At 40.1% G+C, this 21,125-nt stretch overlaps 1 protein-coding gene across 1 annotated transcript in view; it reads left to right on the forward strand.

Moving 5' to 3' along the window:
- The window catches only part of jazf1b (JAZF zinc finger 1b), a 237,428-nt gene that overhangs the window by 164,523 nt on the left and 51,780 nt on the right, over window positions 1-21,125 (forward strand). Inside the window, exon 3 of the mRNA XM_059945062.1 lies at window positions 14,794-14,990. Coding sequence (XP_059801045.1) covers window positions 14,794-14,990 — 197 coding nt within the window. The remainder of the gene's footprint in view (window positions 1-14,793; window positions 14,991-21,125) is intronic.

Consider the following 21,125-nt stretch of genomic DNA (forward strand, 5'->3'; position numbering starts at 1 on the left):
TCCCACAGCCCCCATTGACCCTGTGATTTTGGTCTCCGGGGACGACATGAAAGCATCCTTCAGGAGAGTGAACACACAGAAATCATCTGGCCTAGACAGGGTACCTGGCCAAGAACTGAAGACCTATGCTGATCAACTGGCTGGAGTGTCCTTAACCTCTTGCTTTGGCAGTGTAGGGTACCCACCTGTTTCACGCAGGCTTCAATTATACCAGTAGAACATGGTAACCTGTCTCAATGACTATTGTCCAGTAGCACCTACAACCATAGTGAAGAACTGTTTTGAGAGGCTGGTGATAAAGCATATCAACTGCCTGAAAAGTGACTTGGACCCACACCAATTTGCCTACCGACACAACAGGTCCACAGAAGATGCCATTCTATTGGTTTTTCACTCAACCCTGGAACATCTGGACAGTGAAGATGTAGACATCAGGATGCTCTTCATTGACTACAGCTTAGCATTCAATGTTATCATCCCCTCAAAGCTAATCAATAAGCTTCAAGACCTTGTGATCAATGCCTCCTTATGCAATTGGATCCTCATTTTTCGCACTTGTAGATCCCAGTCAGTTCAGTTTCCTCCACAATGTCTGTCAGCACAGGTGAACCACAAGGCTGTGTGCTTAGTCCCCTGCTCTACTTAGTTTATACTTATGACTGTGAGGCTAAGCACAGTTCCAGTGCCATATTTAGAGTTGCCAACAAGACCACCGTTGTTGGCCAAAGCAAGTGTGGTGACGAATCAGCAGATAGAGATTGAAAATCTGTCTGAGTGATGCCACAACAACACCCTCTCACTCAATATTAGCAAGACCAAGGAGATGATTATTGGCTTCAGGAGGAGGAAATAGCCAGTCCTCATGAGAGGATTATCGGTAGAGAGGGTCAGCAATTTTAAATTCCTTGTTATCATTTCAGAGGATCAGTCCTGGTATGCGTGGCAGCACCTCTACTTCCTTAGGAGTTTGTGAAGATTCAGCATATCATCTAAAACTTTGATAAGCTTCTGTAGCTGTGTGGTGGAGACTATATTGACAGGTTGTATCACAGCCCGGTCTGGAACCACCAATAATCTTGTCCAAAAAAACTTACAAAAAGTAGTGGATATGGCCCAGTTTATCATGGGTAAAGCCCTCCCCACTATTGAGCAGATCTACACGGAGTGCTGTTACAGGAAAGTAGAATCCAGCATCAAGGACCCTCACCATCCAGGCTATGCTCTCTTCTTACTGTAGCCGTCATGAAGAAGGTACAGAAGCCTCAGGACCTGCACCAACAGGTTCTGGAACATTTATTACCGCCCCTCAATCATCAGGCTCTTGAACCAGAAGGGATAGCTTCACTCAAATTCACTTGCCCCCTCACTGACCTGAATTCATTTTCAAGGACTCGATATTTATTGTTTATTTACTCATTATTTCTTGGTTTTTTCTCTTTCTGTATTTGCATAGCTTGTTTTGTTTTGTACATTGGTTGTTTCCTGTCCTCTTTGGGTGAAGTCTTTCATTGATTCTGTTGGTCTTCTTGTATTCACTATGATTGCCCACTAGAAAATGAATCTCAGGCTTTTATATGATGACACATGTACTTTGATAATAAATTTACTTTAGACTTTGAATTGTACACAGACAAAATGGTGCAGGATCATTGTTAAGTAAGTGTTGAGTTTTAGCAGTGGTAGAAATTGAACATGAAGAGTACAAATAAACTGGTTTAAGGAATGTAGTCAGGCAGTGCTATTCAATGCAGAAGTCATTGAGTCAGAGTTGAATTGTGCAAAAATGGGGCCCCTCAGCCCATCATACCCATGTGAGTCATTTTGCCCATTACATTAATCCTATTTGATAGTTCCCATTCTTCTTGGCGCTATGGCAAAGAAACACATGACCGAGATTAAGGAATGTCAACACTGGAAAGCAAGGGCATGGAATCGCAATGACATTGACAGAATTCCAACAGCAATTCATCAGGTGATTTTCTTGGCTATAGTTGGTATATTTGTGTGATGTGCTTTTATGTGAATAACTGTATTTCCCAAGTGGAAAGAAACAACTTAACAATTTGTAAAATGGAATATGAAATGATTTTACATTACAGTGGGGAACATTGGAAATTAAATTGACTCAATCTTGCCCAGAGGAATGGTTTATCATTTAATTCTTTTCACATACACTCAGTGACAATTTTATTATTAGCTACACCTGCTCATTAATGCAAATATCTAATCAGCCTGTTATGTTGCAGCAACTCTGTGCATAAAAGCATGCAGACATGCATTGAAAGGGCAGGCAGGTTGGCAGGAGGGGGTGGAGCAGGTCGGGTTCTTTTTTACTGTTGGTTAAAAGTAAAATCAAATCCTTAGAAAGAGGTGACATGGGATCAGAAGATGTAAAATCCTTGTGGGTAGAGTTAAGAAACTGCAAAGGTAAAAATACCCTGATGGAAGTTACAGCCTGGATGTGGGGTACAAATCACAACAGGAGATAGAAAAGGCATGTAAAATGGGCAATGTTGGGGGAGTCATTGGGATTTTGATATGCAGGTAGATTGGGAAAATCAGGTTGGTGCTGGATCCCAAGAGAAGGAATTTGTAGAATTCCTATTAGATGACTTTTTAGAACAGCTGTGGTTGAGCCTACTAAAGGATACTGGATTGGCTGTTGTGTAATGAACCAGATTTGATTATGGATCTTTAGGTAAAAGAATTCTTAGGAGGCAGTGATAGAATCAACTCCCCTCCCCCACAGTTTTAGAGGGAGAAGCTGAAGTCTGACTTATCATTATTACAGTGGAGCAAAAGGAATTGCAGAGGCATGTGAGAGAAGCTGGCCAAAGTTAATTGGAAGAGGGCATAAGCAGAGATGACAGCAGAACAACAATGGCTAAAGTTTCTGGGAGAATTCGGAAGGTGCAGGATAGATACAATGTAAAGATGAAGAAGTACTCTCACGGGAGGACAGGGCAACTGTGCATGATGAGGAAATTAAAGACATAAAAGCAAAAGAGAGGGCAGAACAGTGGGAAGTTAGAGGATAGGGAAGCTTTTGAAAACTAACAGAAGGCAACTAAAAAGCCACAAGGAGAGAAAAGATGAAATATGGAAGTAAGGCAGCCAAGTGGATAGCAGAAGTTTAATTCAGATATATAAAGAGTAAGAGAGGCATGAGTGGATATCAGACCACTGGAAAATGATCCTGGAGAGGTAGTAATGGGGGAAAAGGAAATGACGGATGAACTTAAAAGGATTTTGCATCAATCTTCACTGTGGAAGACCCTAGCAGTATGCCAGAGGTTCAAGAGTGTTGGGGGCCAGAAGGAAATGTAGTTGCTTTTACTAAGTAGAAGACACTTGAGAAGCTGGAAAGTCTGAAGGTGGATAGGTCACCCGGACTAGATGGACTACACTCAGGGGTTCTGAAAAAGTAGCTGAAAAGATTGTGGACGCATTGGTCATGATCTTTCAAGAATCACTAGATTCTGGAATGGTTCCAGTGGATTGGAAAATTGCAAATGTCACTCACCACTTTAGGAAGGGTGGAAAGCAGAAGAAAGGAAATGATTGGCCAATCAGCCAAACTTCAGTGGTTGGGAAGATGCTGGAGTCCATTATTAAAGATAAGGTTTCAGGGTACTAGGAGGTACATGATAAAATAGGCCAAAGTTAGTATGATTTCCTTCGGGGGAGATATTGCCTGACAAATTTGTTGGAATTCTTTGAAGAAATAACAGGCAGGATAAACAAAGGAGAGTCAGTGGATGTTGTGCATTTGGATTTTCAGAAGGCCTTTGTTTCAGTATTGAATCTGCTGAATTGATTTCTCTGACAGCATCATTTGTCCACCTGTGACATTGGCTCAGCTTAACATAAACACGAGAAATTCTACAGATACTGGGGGTGGTGTGGGAGAGAGCAGTACTGGAGATGGTGAGGGCAAGGGCAGATACTGGAGATGGTGTGGGAGAAAGCAGAGCAGATACTGCTAGAGTCCATGCTGGGTTGGGGATTGGTCTCCCTTGTAGGTGCTGCTCTCCAGTATTCACTCAGTGAAAGACAAACTGGAATGATCCCAAACTGCTCCACTGTAATGCGTGGTGAGGAACTGTTGTGTACTTTCTCTTGCAGAAATCTGGCTTCAGTGCAACATCCCAATTACCATCAATTTTCACATCATACCACTCAGAAGCTTTTTTTTTGTGATTGTATGTTTTTGTGCAACTTAATGATATGTGCTAATTGACGTGTGCTACTATTGGGTAGTACTGTGTTTTGCACCTTGCCTCCAGAGAAACACTGTTTCATTTGGTTGTATACATGGGTATGATTGAATGACAATTAAACTTGAACTTGTTGAACTTGATTTGAGCCATTAGGCAATCCAGATGGTCAATACTGGTTGATAAAAATCACATTGTTTCTGCATTGCTACTCACGCATCCATACAACGAAAGCCCATGTTGTCCTGCAAAACCTGATCTAGATCACACTTGGAATATTGTGTTAATTTCTGTTTGCCCCATTATAGGAAGAATGTGGAAACTTTAGAGTGCAGAGATCCATGAAGGTGTTGTGTGAATTGGACAGCATATCTTGTGGGGATAGATTGAGCAAGCTAGGGCTTTTCCTTTTGGAGCAAAGAAGGATGTCTTGATAGAGACATGTAAGATAAGAGGCATAGATCAAGTGGACAACAGCCAAAGATTTTTTCCCTGAATGGAAATGGTTAATATGAGGGGACATAATTTTAAGGTAAGTGGAGGAAAGAACAGGAGGGATATCAGAGGTAGGTTCTTTACACAAGGAGTGGTTGGTTGGTGAGTGGTGGTCACTGGTGATGGTAGAGGCAAAGACATTAGAGACAATTAAGAGACATTTAAGTAGGCACATGGATGATAAAATGGAGGGCTATATGAGAAGGAAAGGCTAGATTGATCTTAAAGTAGGTTTACAGCTCCAGCATCATGGGCCGAAGGGCTTGTACTGTACTGCTGTAATGTCCCACGTTCTACAGTCTGGATGATTCTCAGAGCTTTACTGAACTCACTTGTCAAGATCCCTAATATCCGGTCACACGATGCACAACTTTGGCATTGTGAGCAATGACTTCTATACTGGCTATAAAATCAGAAACAGGAGAAGGAAGAATGAAATCATACTAATGTCAAACACCTCCATTTCTCTTTGGCCATCTTTGTGCTCTCAGCCAGCTCTAATGTAGTTTCCTAAGCATGGCTAATGGAAAGAGGTTGTCTTCAGTGACACACACAAAATGGAGCTCAGCAAGTCAGGTAGGAAGGGAATAAATAGTCAACATTTAGCTTGAGACACTTTGTGGAAGACTCTGGAGGTGACTTTGGAAGATGATTTCTGGGTCCTGAGTGAATCGTGTCTGTTTTAGAGATTCAAAGTACATTCATTATCAAAGAATGTATTTATATATTATATGACCTTGAGATTAGTTTGCTTACAGGTAGCCACAAAGCAAGAAACCCAAAAGACCCCAATTTTAAAAAATAAAATAAAGACCAACAGCCGATGTGCAGAAAAAGGAAAAAAACACAGATCATGCAAACAATAGAAGCAAGCAACAACATTCCAAACCAAAATGAGTCTTTAGCTCTGAACCCTGGAGCAGCCAGAGTTGTCTGGACTGGTTGGCTGACAGACAGTATTAGGTGTACTGCTCAAGTGACAGAGAAAGGATGTGCTGGCATTGGAGAGGGTCCAGAATGATTCTGGAAATGAAAGGATTATTGTGTGAAGATTGTTAGATGGCATGAGGCCTGTACTCACTGGAGTTTAGGAGAATGAGGGGGATCTCATTGAAACTTAAGTATTGATAGGCCTAGATAGAGTTGACAAAGAGAGTATGTTTCCAGTTGTGAAAAATCTAGGACCAGAGGGCACAGCCTCAGAATAGAGGGATGTCTATTTAGGATGGAGATTAGGAGGAATTTCATTAACTAGAGAGTGATGAATCTGTGGAATCTATTGTCAAGATAAGTGTGGAGACCCAAGTCATTGAGTATATTTAAAGAGGAGGTTGATATATTCTTCATTAGTATGAGTGTCAAAGCCTGCAGGAGAATGGGGCTGAGACCAAAAATAAATTGGCCATGATCAGATGGCAGTGTAGACTCAGTGGGCTGAATGACCTAATTCTGCTTCTATGTCATTAATGCATTTAGAGATACAGTGTAGAACAGACCCATCCGGCCCTCCTAGCCATGCCGCCAAGCATCCCACCAATTTACCCAGTCTAATCGCAGGTCAATTTGCAGTGATCATTTAATCTAACCAATATGTCTGGACTATGGGAAGTATGGTGAGCACCCAGAAGAATCCCATGCACGCATGGATAAGACATACAAACTTTCTCACAGAAGACGCCAGAATTGAACTCCAAATTCCGATGCTCTGAGCTATAATAGTATCGTGCTACCCACTACACTACCTTGGTGCCCCATGCTAAATATGCACATCTTTTGTCATAGTTTTATGGCCTCTCATTCCTACGAGATTACTATGAAGAAATAGCAAATGGTTGTGCATTTGGATGGAGCAATGGAAGAGCCTTGCAAGGAAGTGGCTTAATGTGGCTATATAACTTGTAGTCATAATCCATCCAATCTGCATCAAAGGATCATCGCAACATGTTGTTAAATGCTCTGAGGGATCAGGCTCCTTACTCCAATTGTCCACTGATAGGTACATCAATTTACATCATCTGCTATTCAAGATTCAAGTTTATAAGACCATAAGGTATAGGGGCAGAATTAAGCCACTTAACCCATTGAGTCTGCTCTGCCATTTCATCATGGCTGATTCAGTTTTCATCTCAGTCCCAGCCTCCTGCCTTCTCCCCATATCCCTTCATGCCCTGACCAATCAAGAATCTGTCAACCTCTGCCTTAAGTATACATAAAGACTTGACCTCTACAGCTGCCTGTAGCAAAGAATTCCACAGATTCACCACTCTCTGGCAAAAGAAATTCCTCCACATCTCCTTTCAAAAATGATGCCCCTCTATTATGTGGCTGTGTCCTCTGGTCTTAGACTCTCCCACCATAGCAAACATCCTCTCCACATCCACTTTATCAAGGCCTTTCACCGTTCAATAGGTTTCAATGAAGTCACCTCTCATTCTTCTGAATTCTTGTGAACACAGGCCCAGAGCCATCAGCCACTCTTCATATGATAAGCCCTTCAATCCTGGAATCGTTTTTGTGAACCTCCTTTGAATCCACTCCAGTTTCATGTGTACATCGAGGCATACAGTAAAATGCACCATTTGCATTGACAACCAAAAACTTTAACATTATGATGATAATGTTGTCAATCACCACAGTAAATCTGATCCAGTTTTATAAAATGGATTTTATGAGTTCAGTCTGGACTGGAAATTACATAAATTGATTGCAGTCTGTTTGTGGCTTCCTAATAGATTCAAGAGGTCACAGATTTTGTTTCTTTTCTTCTCTCTTCGATATCTTCTTACAAGGTTGAAGAATGTAAGTAATACAAATGTTTGAAATACTATGACAAAAAAAGTGCATATTTGCTATGGCAGAGCATGATAGAGTAAGAGTTAGCTTAACCCCATTACAGTGCCAGCAGCCCTGGGTTCAATCCTTGCTGCTGTCTGTAAGGAGTTTGTATCTTCTCTGTGTGACCTCATGGGTTTCATATGAGTGCTCCGGTTTCCTCCCACTATTCAAAGATGTACTGATTAAGCAGGTTAATTAGTCATTGCAAATTATCCTGTGACTAGGCTAGGGTTAAAAAGGTGGGTTGTTGGGCAGTCAGGCAGGAAGGACGTGTTCCACACTGTATCACCAAGTTAAATAAAGTATCTCAGAAATAGAAAAATACATCAAGATTTTGTTCCCACACCGCTATGGAGTTGTGTGCAACTTTAACTATTAGCCTGTAGGAGGCTCCCTTATACCATGTATTTCTAACTTCCTATAAGTCCTGCCCTTGTTTTAATTGAGAACCTAGGGGTAGGACACACTCCAAAAGCCTTGCGTCACACAACTCTGGCACACAGACTAATATGTGGGCGGCCACTCTTTGTGGGCTGGCCAGTCTGGATTCATTACTGTAATCGTTTGCACCAAGCTCTTGTAGCAGCAAGAGTCCACAGTTTACAGGGTACGAAAATCTCTTTTTCTGTCATGGTTCTTGTTGAATAATTCCATTTTTATTTTCTATTCTGAGTTTGGAAATTAACAAATTTTAGGGTCTTCTCATTTCAAAATGGCTACCTTGTAGCAGTGTGCTACACGCAGCACTAAAATAATGACACACAGTCGGTAAACTGCAGTTAAAGAAGAACATTTTATTCGAACTTCACAGCGTTGCTTTAAAGCCTCCCTGATCCTGCCCTCCCCGGGCATGGATGCTGTAGGGGGCACGTACTCACAATCCCGCGCAGGCTTTTCCCTTTGTTGGTGAAGCAGACCTGGCGCCCTTTTGGGACTGGCCTTTGTGCCGGCGCGCTGGCTATTTGTGAGCCGGTTCGAGTGCACTAGGAAGTGGGTCGCCACAACCTATTAATTAAACAGATCTTGGAACAAAGCCAGTGAAATTCTGGTAGATGCTTCTAATACATGCACTTACAAAACTTAATTGGATGCTGGAAGGGTCATTTTCAGTGAAAATTTGTAAAGGAATAAAGAAATGGCCAAAATGGGAACATTGAGCTAAAATGCTAGTTTGGCCAGGTTTAGCATACAAACCCGTGTTGATAAAGGAATTTAAGACAAAAATAGGAATGGCTGCAGAGGCTTGTTAAACACCTCATTGCCACTTGAAATACCTGCGAGTCCTCATTAAAGAGACTGCATGGCATTTTGGTGGCTACCACTTCAGCTCACGCCCTCGCCTAACTGTAACCAGCTGTCTTTAAATAAATGCAGTGTCAATATTAATTTCACATACTACTTAAAGGGATATTCATCACTAAGGGATACCCACCAATCCAGAGCCATTGCCATTGGAGCTTTGAAGAAGTCCATTTAACCACATTCAAAGACTTTCTCTGTTTCTTTGGCATCACTTATTCCAGAGATTCTTTGTGGACTTCATCAGAAAGGAATTGCTCGTAATTGCCTTCATATTTTGTCTTATTATGGAAGTCACTGGCAGAAGGAGTGTGTGTTTATTAGCAACTTGCAAGAGATCGACAAAAACAGTCTCTAATCAACACTGGAGTATTAAACCTGCAGGTGTTTGGGTAGCACCTCCAGACAAATCCAAACTATGGTGATCAGTAATTAAGATCAAAATTGTGTGCTAAATCCGGACTTTCAAACTGTTGGCCTTGTTAGCACTTGTCCTGTTACCTGTTTAGCACCTTTGGCCAAATAAATTTCCCTGTTAATTAAAGACAAAATTGCCCTGCATTGCAACATAGATATTTTTCCTTCTGAGTTGTTTTTGCATTTTATTGACCTCCCATCAGTTGTGTAAATGATATTTTAGCCATATACCATTTGCTGTGGGGCCATTCTCTTATTGTGTTGCCTTCTTCATCTCTGGCCTTCCTTCACTGTTAAGTAAGGCTCGAGTTTATTAAATTTTCTCCATATTCATGTTAGTAATGATCCGTCAGTCGTGGTTATCCATTATTAAGCACTTTTTTTTCCTATTTAATGAAAACCCTATTATTGTGCACTAACTGTGCTTATGAAATGGATCAAACACAGAGGAAGGAAACTCCTGCTGTATTGTTGCCTTAGAGGCTTTTGCATTCTTAAGCAGTCAGATGCTAAACCATTTCCATCTTAGCGGGGTTTCTACTTCATTTCTACCAGACCAGCAAATCATGCCATTTTGGTACTAACAAAATCTGTGCTTTACGTGATCAAACCTTAGCAGCATTCCTGTTTAGTTTTTGCATCACTTTTTCCCTCCTTTCATCAGATTAAGCCAAATTTTCATAATTTGGAATGGCATTGAAAACTGTTCATAAAGGCAACATTGAAAGCTGCTTATAAAACTTCAGCAGCTATGCAGGTTTATTGATATTTAGTGACTTCTACAAACTCTTTAATGAATTGATCTCAATTATTTTGCTTTTAGGGCTCTGAAGTACTTGTTCACGAAAGAAATTGATGTATAAACTTGATTCTAAAAATTGTTATAATTGGATTGAAAAGAAGCACAGTGCCAGTAAGCTTACTTGTAGTCCTGGCCACTTTAGTGAAGGGGACTTGTTTTTCTGTTTTTCTCCATGTTGATCCTATGCCAAAAATAAAATAATTTGCATAGCTTCACAGAGTTGAGGTTATTTTTAGTTGAGGTACAAGCAATATTTGCCCTGTCAATTGTGAAGAATGAGGAAAGAGACGAAAATCCAAGTTCTAGAAGGTATAAGCTTTAGTAGGTGAGGACAAATGTCACATTATACATTTCTGTAAAGTTCTCTCTTGGGAACAGCTTACGGGTAAGTTCCCAGACTTCACCTCTCAATCCTCTAATACTGAAGACCAATCCATGGCTTTTCCCATGGCCTTTAAGGTCTCGGTATCTTCCTTGTGTTCTGATGAATAAGACTTAATATCAAGTGTATTATCACCGACGTATGTCATGAAACTTGTTATGTGGAAGCAGCACAATCCAAGACATAAAAATCACTATAGTTTATAGAATAAATAAATAGTGCAAAAGATGAATAGTGAGGTAGTGTTCATAGGAAAAGCTATGAATTGGTCTTTAGTGTTAGAGGATTGAGATAGGAAATTTTGGAATTTACTTGTAAGCTGTCCCCAAGTGAGAACTTTATAGAAATGTATAATGTGACATTTGCCCTCATCTACTTAAGCTTACACCTAGACAATTCACGATTGAAGCTTAACTGCCTTTCTAAAGAATGATCTTGATATTTGTTTTTCTTCACAACTGAACTTGGTTTTTAATCTTTCCTCATTCTTCACATCTGGAAAATAGGCGAGAATCAGAATGTTGAGATCAATTCAAATGACTTGTACTTGAATTCTCTAGGAAAGAAGGATTTAGTATTTACACTATCTGCTGTACACATGAACTGGGCTGAATTTTTGCATTTGAGTATTGGAGATTGACCTTTATTGTGATACTTCGTTCAAACTTGAAGTGTTGTCAGCAGAGAGCTGAAGTAGTCAGCTCTATAGTGTAAGCCACAGTAGTGTAGTGGTTAGCATGATGCCTTTACAGATTGGGGCATTTCAGGGTTTAATTCTATACCATCCGTAAGGAGTTTATACATTTGCCCCTTGACCACGTGGGTTTCCTCCCACAGTCCAAAGACTTATGAATTCATAGGTTAATTGGTCATTCTAAATTGTCCTGTGGTTAGGCTGGTGTTATATAAGTGGGTTGCTGGATGTCAAGGCTCATTGGGCCTGTTCTGCACTGTATCTCTAAATAAATAAAACTAAATAAATATCATACTTAGAAATAAGAGCTTGGAGGACGCACACAAAGCTTTGCTTGATAGTTGCTGGAAATTTCGCAAGTGTGGAGAGCACAATGATTTCTTATGACTTAAGAGAGTTTCTGTGTTATTCTATGGAATTCAGACACTTAAAACTACCTATTTTAATCATCTGGCATTTAATTATTTTTGCTACTTTTTATGTTTGTACATGGATAGGGAATTGTTTAATGGATCAGATTTTACATAACCAATCTGTAATGCTAAAACGTGTACAGCCACTGCCATCACTTTCTAAAGGGGAAATATCCAATCATAGTATTGTGGAAGGATATTCCAGCAATCAGTGGTTCTACCTTATCATGGAAACCATAAAACACAGAAGTTCAATGTAAAAATCCCAAGCACTACAAATTAGGTTTGATGTACTTCATCACAGTAAAAGTTGATTCTAAATGTGGGATACTGGTAGTTAGACCAAATAAAAGGATATCATTGAGTAAATAACCTGCCAGATGGCAAGGGGCAGTTGTGTTTCTTTATGCTTGCAACTGTAAAATTTAACATTTTTATAGCTATTTCATAGTCCTGCCAACACTAGACTTAAGTCCCAATGCTTCAAATTCCAACATTAGACATGAACTTTGATAATTTCCAGCATGAAATGGGGAAAGAATCTGGCTTGAGGTATTAGACTGAATACTAGTACTGCAAATGCTATTTTATTCCCCAGGCAAGCACAAACAACTCTTTGAGGAAATAAAATAGGGAACTTAATTTCAATTTACAGTTACCTGCCTCAAAACTCACTTTGGAAGTTTAAAAAACAAGAGATTCTGCAGATGCTGGAAATCCAGAATAATACAGAAAAAATAAAGAGTCGTCATTTTGAGCCAAGACTCCTCTTCCGAACTCACTTAGAACTTGGAAGTTTGAAATTACTGCTTTTTTTTAAATAATAGAATTCTGCTTGTATGCCTTTTTATGAAAGGATCACTTCAAAAACCTTGCTATTGTCCTTCATGGTGGGTGGCAAGTGCTCAGCAAGTGAGTGCTATAAAAAGCTTTGAAGGGTGTATCGTGTGATAGAATGAGGAAAAAATGAGATGTTATGCACATGGATGAAAGAAAAGTGGAGGGCTATGTTGGAGGAAAGGGTTAGATTGATCTTGGAGTAGGTTAGAAGGTAGGCACATCATTGTGGGCTAAAGGGCCTGTACTGTGCTGTACTGTTCTGTGTTCTTCAGGAAGAAAAATAAATGGAAACAGAGGCCATTCAGCCTGTCATCATTGCTCCATCATTTTGTGAGATAATGGCTTAATCCCCCAGCACTGATCCCTTATCCCTTAATTCCATTAGTAATTTAAAATCCTTTGATCTCCAGTATGGCCTTACTGCATGGCCTGATAGTACTAATAGTAAAATAGTGTAATTGAGTTAAAAGCAAAACCTTATCTGGGTTACTTGGAAAACTTCTTTCTTCCAAATGGGCCACTGGATATTTCTGTGTCCAAGTAAACACAAAGATGAGGTCTTCATGTTATGTCTCATAAGGTGTCTTTTCTTACATTGTGTCCCTCCATTCATACTGCAATGAAATACTGCTTTGCCTTCTGATTTTGCAGTCCAGGATTTGGGATTCACAATGGTTTACTGTCATTTGTCAATATACAAGTGTAAAGGAAAACAAAATGATTGTTATTCTGGATCCAATACAGCACCAAAAAATCACAATAAACATAAAGAAAACAATAAATATGAATAGGTAAGATAGCTTATATTCATTGTCTGATTGTATCTACATAAAGTGACACACGGTACAGGGGTATCCGTATATAAGGTGACTCTGACAGGAAGTGATAAAGTAGTGTGGTTGGGTGGGTTAATGGATGGGGGTGTTAATCAGCATGATGGCTGGGGTGAGTAACTGTTTTCAAGTCTGGTGACCCTGTGGTGGATGCTACTTAGGTTCTTCCCTGATGGGAGTGGGACAAACGGTTCCTGAGCAGGATGGGTGGGATGCTTCATGATATTGCTGGCCTTTATCCAGCACCTTTTTGTGTATATGCCCTTGATAGCGGGTAGGTTGGTGCCGGTGATGTACTGGGTAGTTCTAATTACCCATTGAGAGCCTTCCTTAACAGGGCTTAAACAATATTGCTCCCTCACAGGTGAGATTTCAACCTGGAACAATGCATTCAATGGTACTTCTTGTCTCTAAAAAATTTGGCAACTAAGTCTGTGCTTGTGGTCTAATGAGGCTGTACCCCATCCACTACAAGGTTCGATGTGTTGTGCATTCAGAAATGCTCTTTTGTACACCACTGTTGTAACACGTGGTTATTTGAATTACTGTTGCCTTCTTGTCTGCTTAATCCAGTATATCCATTCTTTTCTGATCTCCCTCATTAACAAGGCATTTTCATCCACAGGACTGCCACTCACTGGATTTTTTTGGGGTGGGGGAGGTTGCATCATTCTTTGCAGACTGTTGTGGATGAAAGCAGGAGATCAGCAGTTTCTGAGATACTCAGATAACCCTGTCTGACACCAACAATCATGTCACAGTCAAATCACATTGGTCTGAACAACAATTGAACCTCATGGCAAATGATTTATGCATTGTATTGCTACCATATAATTGACTTGTTAGATAATTGCATTAACAAGCTGTTATACATGTCTGCCTAATAAAGCGGCCACTGAATAATTTAACTAAAAGGTTTATCATTGCAGATAGATTTCATACCTGACTACTAAAAGTGGGAACTTCTAGCAAATTAATATTAAATTACCCTTTCTCTACCATGTTGTTTTCAAATTCAATTTCAATTTAATTGTCAGTCAACCATATATGAATGCCCAAGAATACAGTCAAACGAAACAGCATTGCTCCGGGGCCAAGGTGCAAAACACAATACCAGCAGTCATTCATAGCACAAGGCACATCCACATTACCAATGTCCAACAGGGTCTTGTGATCACAAGAAAAGCGACTAAGATGATCCCTCACTGTTAGACTGCATAGCTCCTTCGCAGACCCACTCTGACGCTCCTCTCTTACAGACAGCAAAATAGTTAGCACCAAGTCCAGCTCCTTCAGTTTCCCCGCCATCAAGCAACTTGCTGATGGGGGAGACCTACAGTACATTAAGTCCTTAATGTCCAGCAGGGTCTTGTGATTGTTAAAAAAAAGACAATAATGCCTCTTGTTGGCCTCGTAGAAGCCACTGAGTCCAAGCGCACTGCCATCTTAGCAGAGTAGTGGAGTTTAGGGTGTTGTGAAAAATATTAATAAAGCATAAGTGATCTGCAGAAGTTTTATTTCAGATAGAAAGCCACAAATCATCTTTGCTTTGTTTTCCCATTGCAGATTTATGACAGATGCTGCTCGCCGGGAACAAGAATCCTTGAAGAAAAAGATTCAGCCTAAACTCTCTTTGTCATTATCAAGTACAATTCCTCGAGGAAGCATTTCAACACCACAGCGCCACAATAGTGGCAGCCTTACACCTCCAGTCACCCCACCCGTTACTCCATCATCATCATTCCGAAGCATTACTCCCACAGGTACGAGAGAGCAATCGTCTCTTTAATCGCACTGAATTTGCAAGTTTTGTTGACTGTGAGTTCGTCTATTGTGATTGACATGACAGTTGTGGCTGTTGTCAGTGACCTTGCTGCTTCTAAACTAACAAAAGTGAATAAACTGCTCCTTGATCTGGCGTCACGATAGCATAACGGTTAGCAGGGTGCTATTACAGCTTTGGATGTTGGAGTTTGGAGTTCAATCCTGGCATCCTCTGTAAGGAGTCTCTTTATGTCCTCCTTGTGCAATGTGTGGGTTTTTTCCAGTCCTCCCATAGTCCAAAGACCTACCAGGTAGGTGAATTGGCCATTGTAAATTGTCCCGTGATTAGTTTAAGGTTACATTGGGGTTGCTGGGCAATGCAGCTCAAAGGGCTGTATCACTAAATAAACTAAAAATAAAAATCAAGGTGTATAGGATGATATGAGGCATTGATATAGTGGACAGCCTCTGCCTTTTTCCCCAGGGCAGAATGGCTAATACACAACGGCATAATTTTAAGTTGACTGCAGGAAAGTAGAGTTGTGATGTCAGAGGTAGGTTTTTTCACACAGTGAGTGGTGGGTGCATGGAATGCATTACCAGCGGTGGTAGTGCAGGCAGCTACATTAGAGGCATTTAAGAGACTCTTAGACAGGCACATCAATGATAGCAAAATGGAGGGCTAAGTAGGACGGAAGAGTAAGATTGGTCTTAGAGTCGGTTGAAAGGTCGGCACAGCATTGTGGGCCAAGGGACCTGTAGTGTGCTATTGTGTTCTATGTTCTTTGTTCATTCCCAATAATTTTATTGTACTCAATAATCTTTCTACTGATGTTCTCTGGGTGTAATCATGCCACTGTACCTTCAGCTGCTAAGGTTTTAGGCTCCTGATTTCCCTTTAGAAACCTCTCTGCCTTTCCACCTCTCATTTCTCCATTAAGACGTCTTCTAAGGTCTATTTCCTGGACAAAGCTTTTGATCATCTCATATAATACCTCTTTGTGTAACAGGTTCAGCTTGGTTTTATTTGATAATAAAGTATTTATTTATTATCAAATAAATTAATGTAATGTGACTTGAGATGTATTTAGTATTTTGAAGGTGTTATATAAATACAAGCTAAAAATAAACAGATTAAACATCATAGGAAGATCACAGATTCTATTTGAGGAATAGTGTATATTCAGAATTATTTTGCATTTTTGAAATTGGAGATGAATGCTTTACTGAACATTTGATTACCTGGAACAGTGATTCTCACCATGGGCCATATGGCCTCACAGAGGGCCATGTCAGATTTCATAGAGGCATCAAGTAAAAGTCAAGAATCTGGGGGCCAGAATGGGCCATGATAAGTTCACTGTTTTAATGAAATACTGCTAAAATTTAAAAAATAAAAAAAGAATGATGTAATTTAATTGGAACCCTGAATGAAATGAATGGGAAAATATGCTAGATGATGCAAATAAGGCAGCAAAACAGCTTAGGCTGTGTCTCTGGGTGGGGATGGGGTATTGTAGCATGTTAGTTGTTACCTCTTCTCCTGTTTGACCACGCATAAATCACCGTTCACACCCTGCAGGGCAGCCCGCTGAGCCTTGCTCCATGTCCATTCCCAAATTGCAAACTGCAGATTGGGTGGAGCGGCCTGCAACAAGGCCAGTCAGTGAGAATACAGCAGGAGGCTGCTTGCATTTGCCTTCCTCTGACCTGTGCATGCTTTAGAACTTACAGAGCATGGCATGATGGCTGCAGCTTCTGCATCTGCCAGAAACGGCTAAACTGCAGAGAAGTGAGAGTATGTGATGTCTACCACTGCATCACTCTCTGCCACTACAACTTCCATTATGTCCCTGATACTTAACATAGTTCGAAAGGAAGCTCAATTCACTTTTCATAGTGAATACATGCATTTTATAGCCACATAGAATTTGTATATATAAGTGTTATTTAAAAATATTTCCTTAAGAAATTAAATTATTTTTTAGAAATACTGCTTTAAAAAGCTCATTTTATTTTACGAGGAAATACTTTTTCCCTGAAAGCTTAAGACAGATACCAAAGGTGAAACTATTTTTGAAGAAAATTTTGAAGAAAGATCTATTTCAAAGTTCTAAGTAAATTTATTTTCAAAGTACATATATGTCACCATATACAACCCTGAGATTCATTTTCTTGCAGGCATATTCAATAAATTCATAGTAGAATCAATGAAAGACCCCACCAACTTGGGCATTCAGTCAATGTGCAGAAGACAGCAAACTGTGCAAATACAGGAAGAAAGGAGAGAGGACAAGCATGAGGTGAAGGGTCCTTAAAAGTGAGTCCATAGGTAGTGGGAACATTTCAATGGTGGGAAAAGTGAAGTTGAGTGAAGTTATCCTTTTTGGTTCAAGACCCTGATGGTTGAGGGGAGTAACTGTTCCTGAAAGTGATGCTGTGAGTCCTGAGACTTTTGTACTTCTTTCCGATGGCAGCAGTGAGTAGGGAGCATGATCTGAGTGGTGGGGGTCCCTGATGATGGATGCTGCTTTTCTGCAACAACAGTTTGTGTAGATGAGCTCAGTGGTGGGGAGGTCTTCACCTGTGAAGAACTGGGTCGTATCTCTAAATTTTTGTAGGATTCTTCATTCAGGGCTTTGGTGGTTCCAAATCAGGCTGTAATGTAGCCAGTCAATATCCTCTCCACCACACACATCCATAGAAGTTTGTCGAAGTTTTAGAAGACATGCTAAATCTTTGTTAACTCCTATGGAAGTTGAGGCACTTGTGCTTTCTTTGTAATTGCACTTACTGTATGTGCTGGGCCCAGGACAGGTCCACAGAAATGATGATACTGAGGAATTTAAAGGTGCTGACCCTCTCCACCTCTGATCTTCAGATGAGGACTGGCTCATGGACCTCTGGTTTCTTGCTCCTGAAGTCAATATTCAGCTCCTTGGTCTTGCTGACATTGAGTAAGAGGTTGTTGCTGTTTGGGCCAGGTTTTCAATCTCTCTCCTATGTGCTGGTTCATCACCAGCTTTGATCGGGCTACAACAATGGTGTTGCCAGCAAACCTGAATGTAGTATTGGAGCTGTGCTTGGCCACACAATCACAAGTTTCTTGGAAAACAATAATCCACTGGAAAATATATGCCTTGTGCAGCTGATGGTGCTACTTCGATAGTAAGAAGATAAAGAGGATTCATTGCTCATTTTAAAAATCTTGTGTGTGTCTGACTTTTTTGCGTACACTGTGTCATCCACCATCAGCATTTGGTTGAAAATTATTGCATGACAACATTTGCATGACACCCTCATTGCTGTAATAATGGCTGTCAACTTCTTCAATCAAATGCTCTTCAAATCATCTTTTCTGATTAAAGAATATTTTGAACGGCTACTAACGCATACAGAGGTCTGATGGTTATCAAAAGGTAATTGTCTTTGTCATTTTGTTGAGCTTTGGGGTAATGTTGTAGTATTTTTAATTGATAAGCAACTTGCAGAACAAATTGTTGCTGCTCAGTCTGACATATATTACCTGTTAGATGTTTTTGAAAAACTATATTTATTAAACAAACATTTACAGGGAAAAAACTGTGATGTCATATCATGCAAAGAGGTTATTACTGCTTTCCTTGGAAAATTCAAACTTTTCAAAAACAATATTGGATTTCGCTAGTTTATGCAATTTCCTACACTGGTCACTCTTTAAATAGAATTTATTTAAATCTTACATCCATCCCACAACATGAGGGAGTAAAAATCTTTACTCCCACATAAACGCCGGAGGAACTCGGCAGGTCAGGTAGCATCCATGGAAAAGAATAAAGAGTCTATATTTCAGCCTGACATTTTGACACTTCAGGACTCTTTTGAACTCGTTTTATTTTTCATATACACCTGTAACATTGTATTTAACATATAATAATATCTATAACCTGTTAAAACATAAGTCTTCACGGGATAAGTGTGAAAGCAGAGGGCAGGAGAACCCAGCTGGATGAGGAGAAAAGATTTGGGAAGAAAATGGTGTGGATCTCATGGAAACCACTTGAATATCGAAAGGCCTAAGTAGAGTGGATGTGGAAAAAATGTTCCCTGTAGTGGGGGAGTCAAGGGCCAGAGGGCACAGACGCAAAATAGAGGGACATCCCTTTAAAATAGAGATGAGGAGGAATTTCTTTAGCCATTGTGTGGTGAATCAGTAGAATTCATTGCCACAAATAGCTGTGGATACCAAGTCATTAGGTATATTTAAAGCGGAATTTGATAGGTTTGTGATTACAGGGAGAAGGTGTTAAGAGGGGTAACAAATCAGCCACGATGCAGAGCAGACTTGATGGTTTGAATGGTCTAGCTCTGGCCCTATGTCTTACGATCTAACTGCATTGCAGATATGTTAGAAAATTGCAGCATAGTAGCGGCCCCTTGGCCCACAATGTTGTGTGACTTTTTAACCTAAAAATTAACCACCCAAGTCAATGACAGACCATAAAACATTACAGCATAATACAGGGTGAATCAGGAGCTAAGGTTTGCCATGATTTCAGTTCTTATAATTTAAGATCTCTCAGATGACAAACTTCTTAATACCCTTCCTTACCTGTAATAAACCTGTGAACGACTGGTTCTGAAACTTACTGACCCGATCAATAGTAGCTCGTATTTGGTATGCAAAACACTGTCACTGGTATAGGCAGAATCTATAGCTAATTTTGTTTATTTTCCACCTTCTGTTTGAGGCTAATTAACCACATCTGTATTGCAAGTGCTGACATATCATAGTTTAAGAAAGGCACCCAACCTGCACTTAAGGATACAATAAAAAGTATTGAAAAAAAGCTACAGTTAGTGTGAGGCAGATTGGTGACCACCAAAGTTTATAAAGAATCATAATCCAAATCAGATTTATTTTTACTGACAAAAGACATGAGGTATGTAATTTTGCAGCAGTCATCGAGTGCAATACATAAATATACTGTAAATTGCAGTAAGAAATGTGATTTAAGAAAATTAAATATATCGTGTGATTAGAGAGCAAAAGTAGTGAGATAATGTTCATAGGTTCATTGTCTGTTCAGAAATTTGAAGGTGGAGAAGAAGCTTTTCCTATACATTGAGTGTCTTCAGGCTCCTGTACTTCCTCTCTCATGGTAATGAGAAGGTGGCGGGGATCGTTAATGATAGATGCCGCCTGTTTAAGTCATCGCCATTTGAAGGTGTCTTCAATGATCCTCAGTCCCCATGATGGAGCTAGCTGTGTTTACAACCCTCTGCAGCCTTTTCCGATCCTGGGCAGTGGCCCCTCCATACCAGACCCTGATGCCACCAGTTAGAATGCTCTCTATGGTACATCTGTAGAAACTTGCTAGTCTTTGGAGACATACCAAATTTCCTAATGAGATATAGTTGCTGGCATCTGTCCTTTGTAATTGCATCAATATGTTAGGCCCAGATAGGACTTCAGAGATGTTGACACCTAGGAACTTGAAATTGCTCACCCCTTCAACTACTGATCCCTCAATGAGGACTGATCTGTTCCCTCAGTGTCCCCTTCCTGAAGTCTACAATCAGTTTCTTGGTCTTACTGACATTGAGTGCAAGGTAACATTGTTTTGCATTATGTCATGAAGAAATGATTTCTTTCCCTAAGTGCAAGCATATAAAAAAGGGTAAATGAGCAGAAGTTGAGAGAGTAGTTAATTCAAAAGATATTTGTTTGTATCAGCGCTTATATTTGCAATAGTTTGTCACACTTCCTTGGCAGCTGTGTTCCAGCAGAGCTGCTGTGCCCCCTTGCATTTATAATTGGGGATTGGTACAGAGCTCTAATTATTTATAAGACAACATCATGGCATTACTTTCTCCTTGTAGCTGTAGAACCCTTACTGAATCAACAGCAGTGTTTTTGAACTCAGATGCTTGTTGAAAGTTACTTGCTAATGGGCTCTAATTTTACAACAGATATCTAAGTGGTAAATCAAGTAACAAAGCAAGTGAAAATTAGTTAAGGCTTACCAGCAACTTGTCAAAAAACCTACAAATATTTTTATAAGACTTCTGACTGAGCTGAGTATCATTAGCATCGCTAGTTGCAGTGGATTGTTCTCTTAGTAGGGGTTGCATTTTTCAATTTTTTGATTACT

This window comes from Hypanus sabinus, chromosome 20, assembly GCF_030144855.1.
Source record: "Hypanus sabinus isolate sHypSab1 chromosome 20, sHypSab1.hap1, whole genome shotgun sequence".
Taxonomy (NCBI): Eukaryota; Metazoa; Chordata; class Chondrichthyes; order Myliobatiformes; family Dasyatidae; genus Hypanus; species Hypanus sabinus.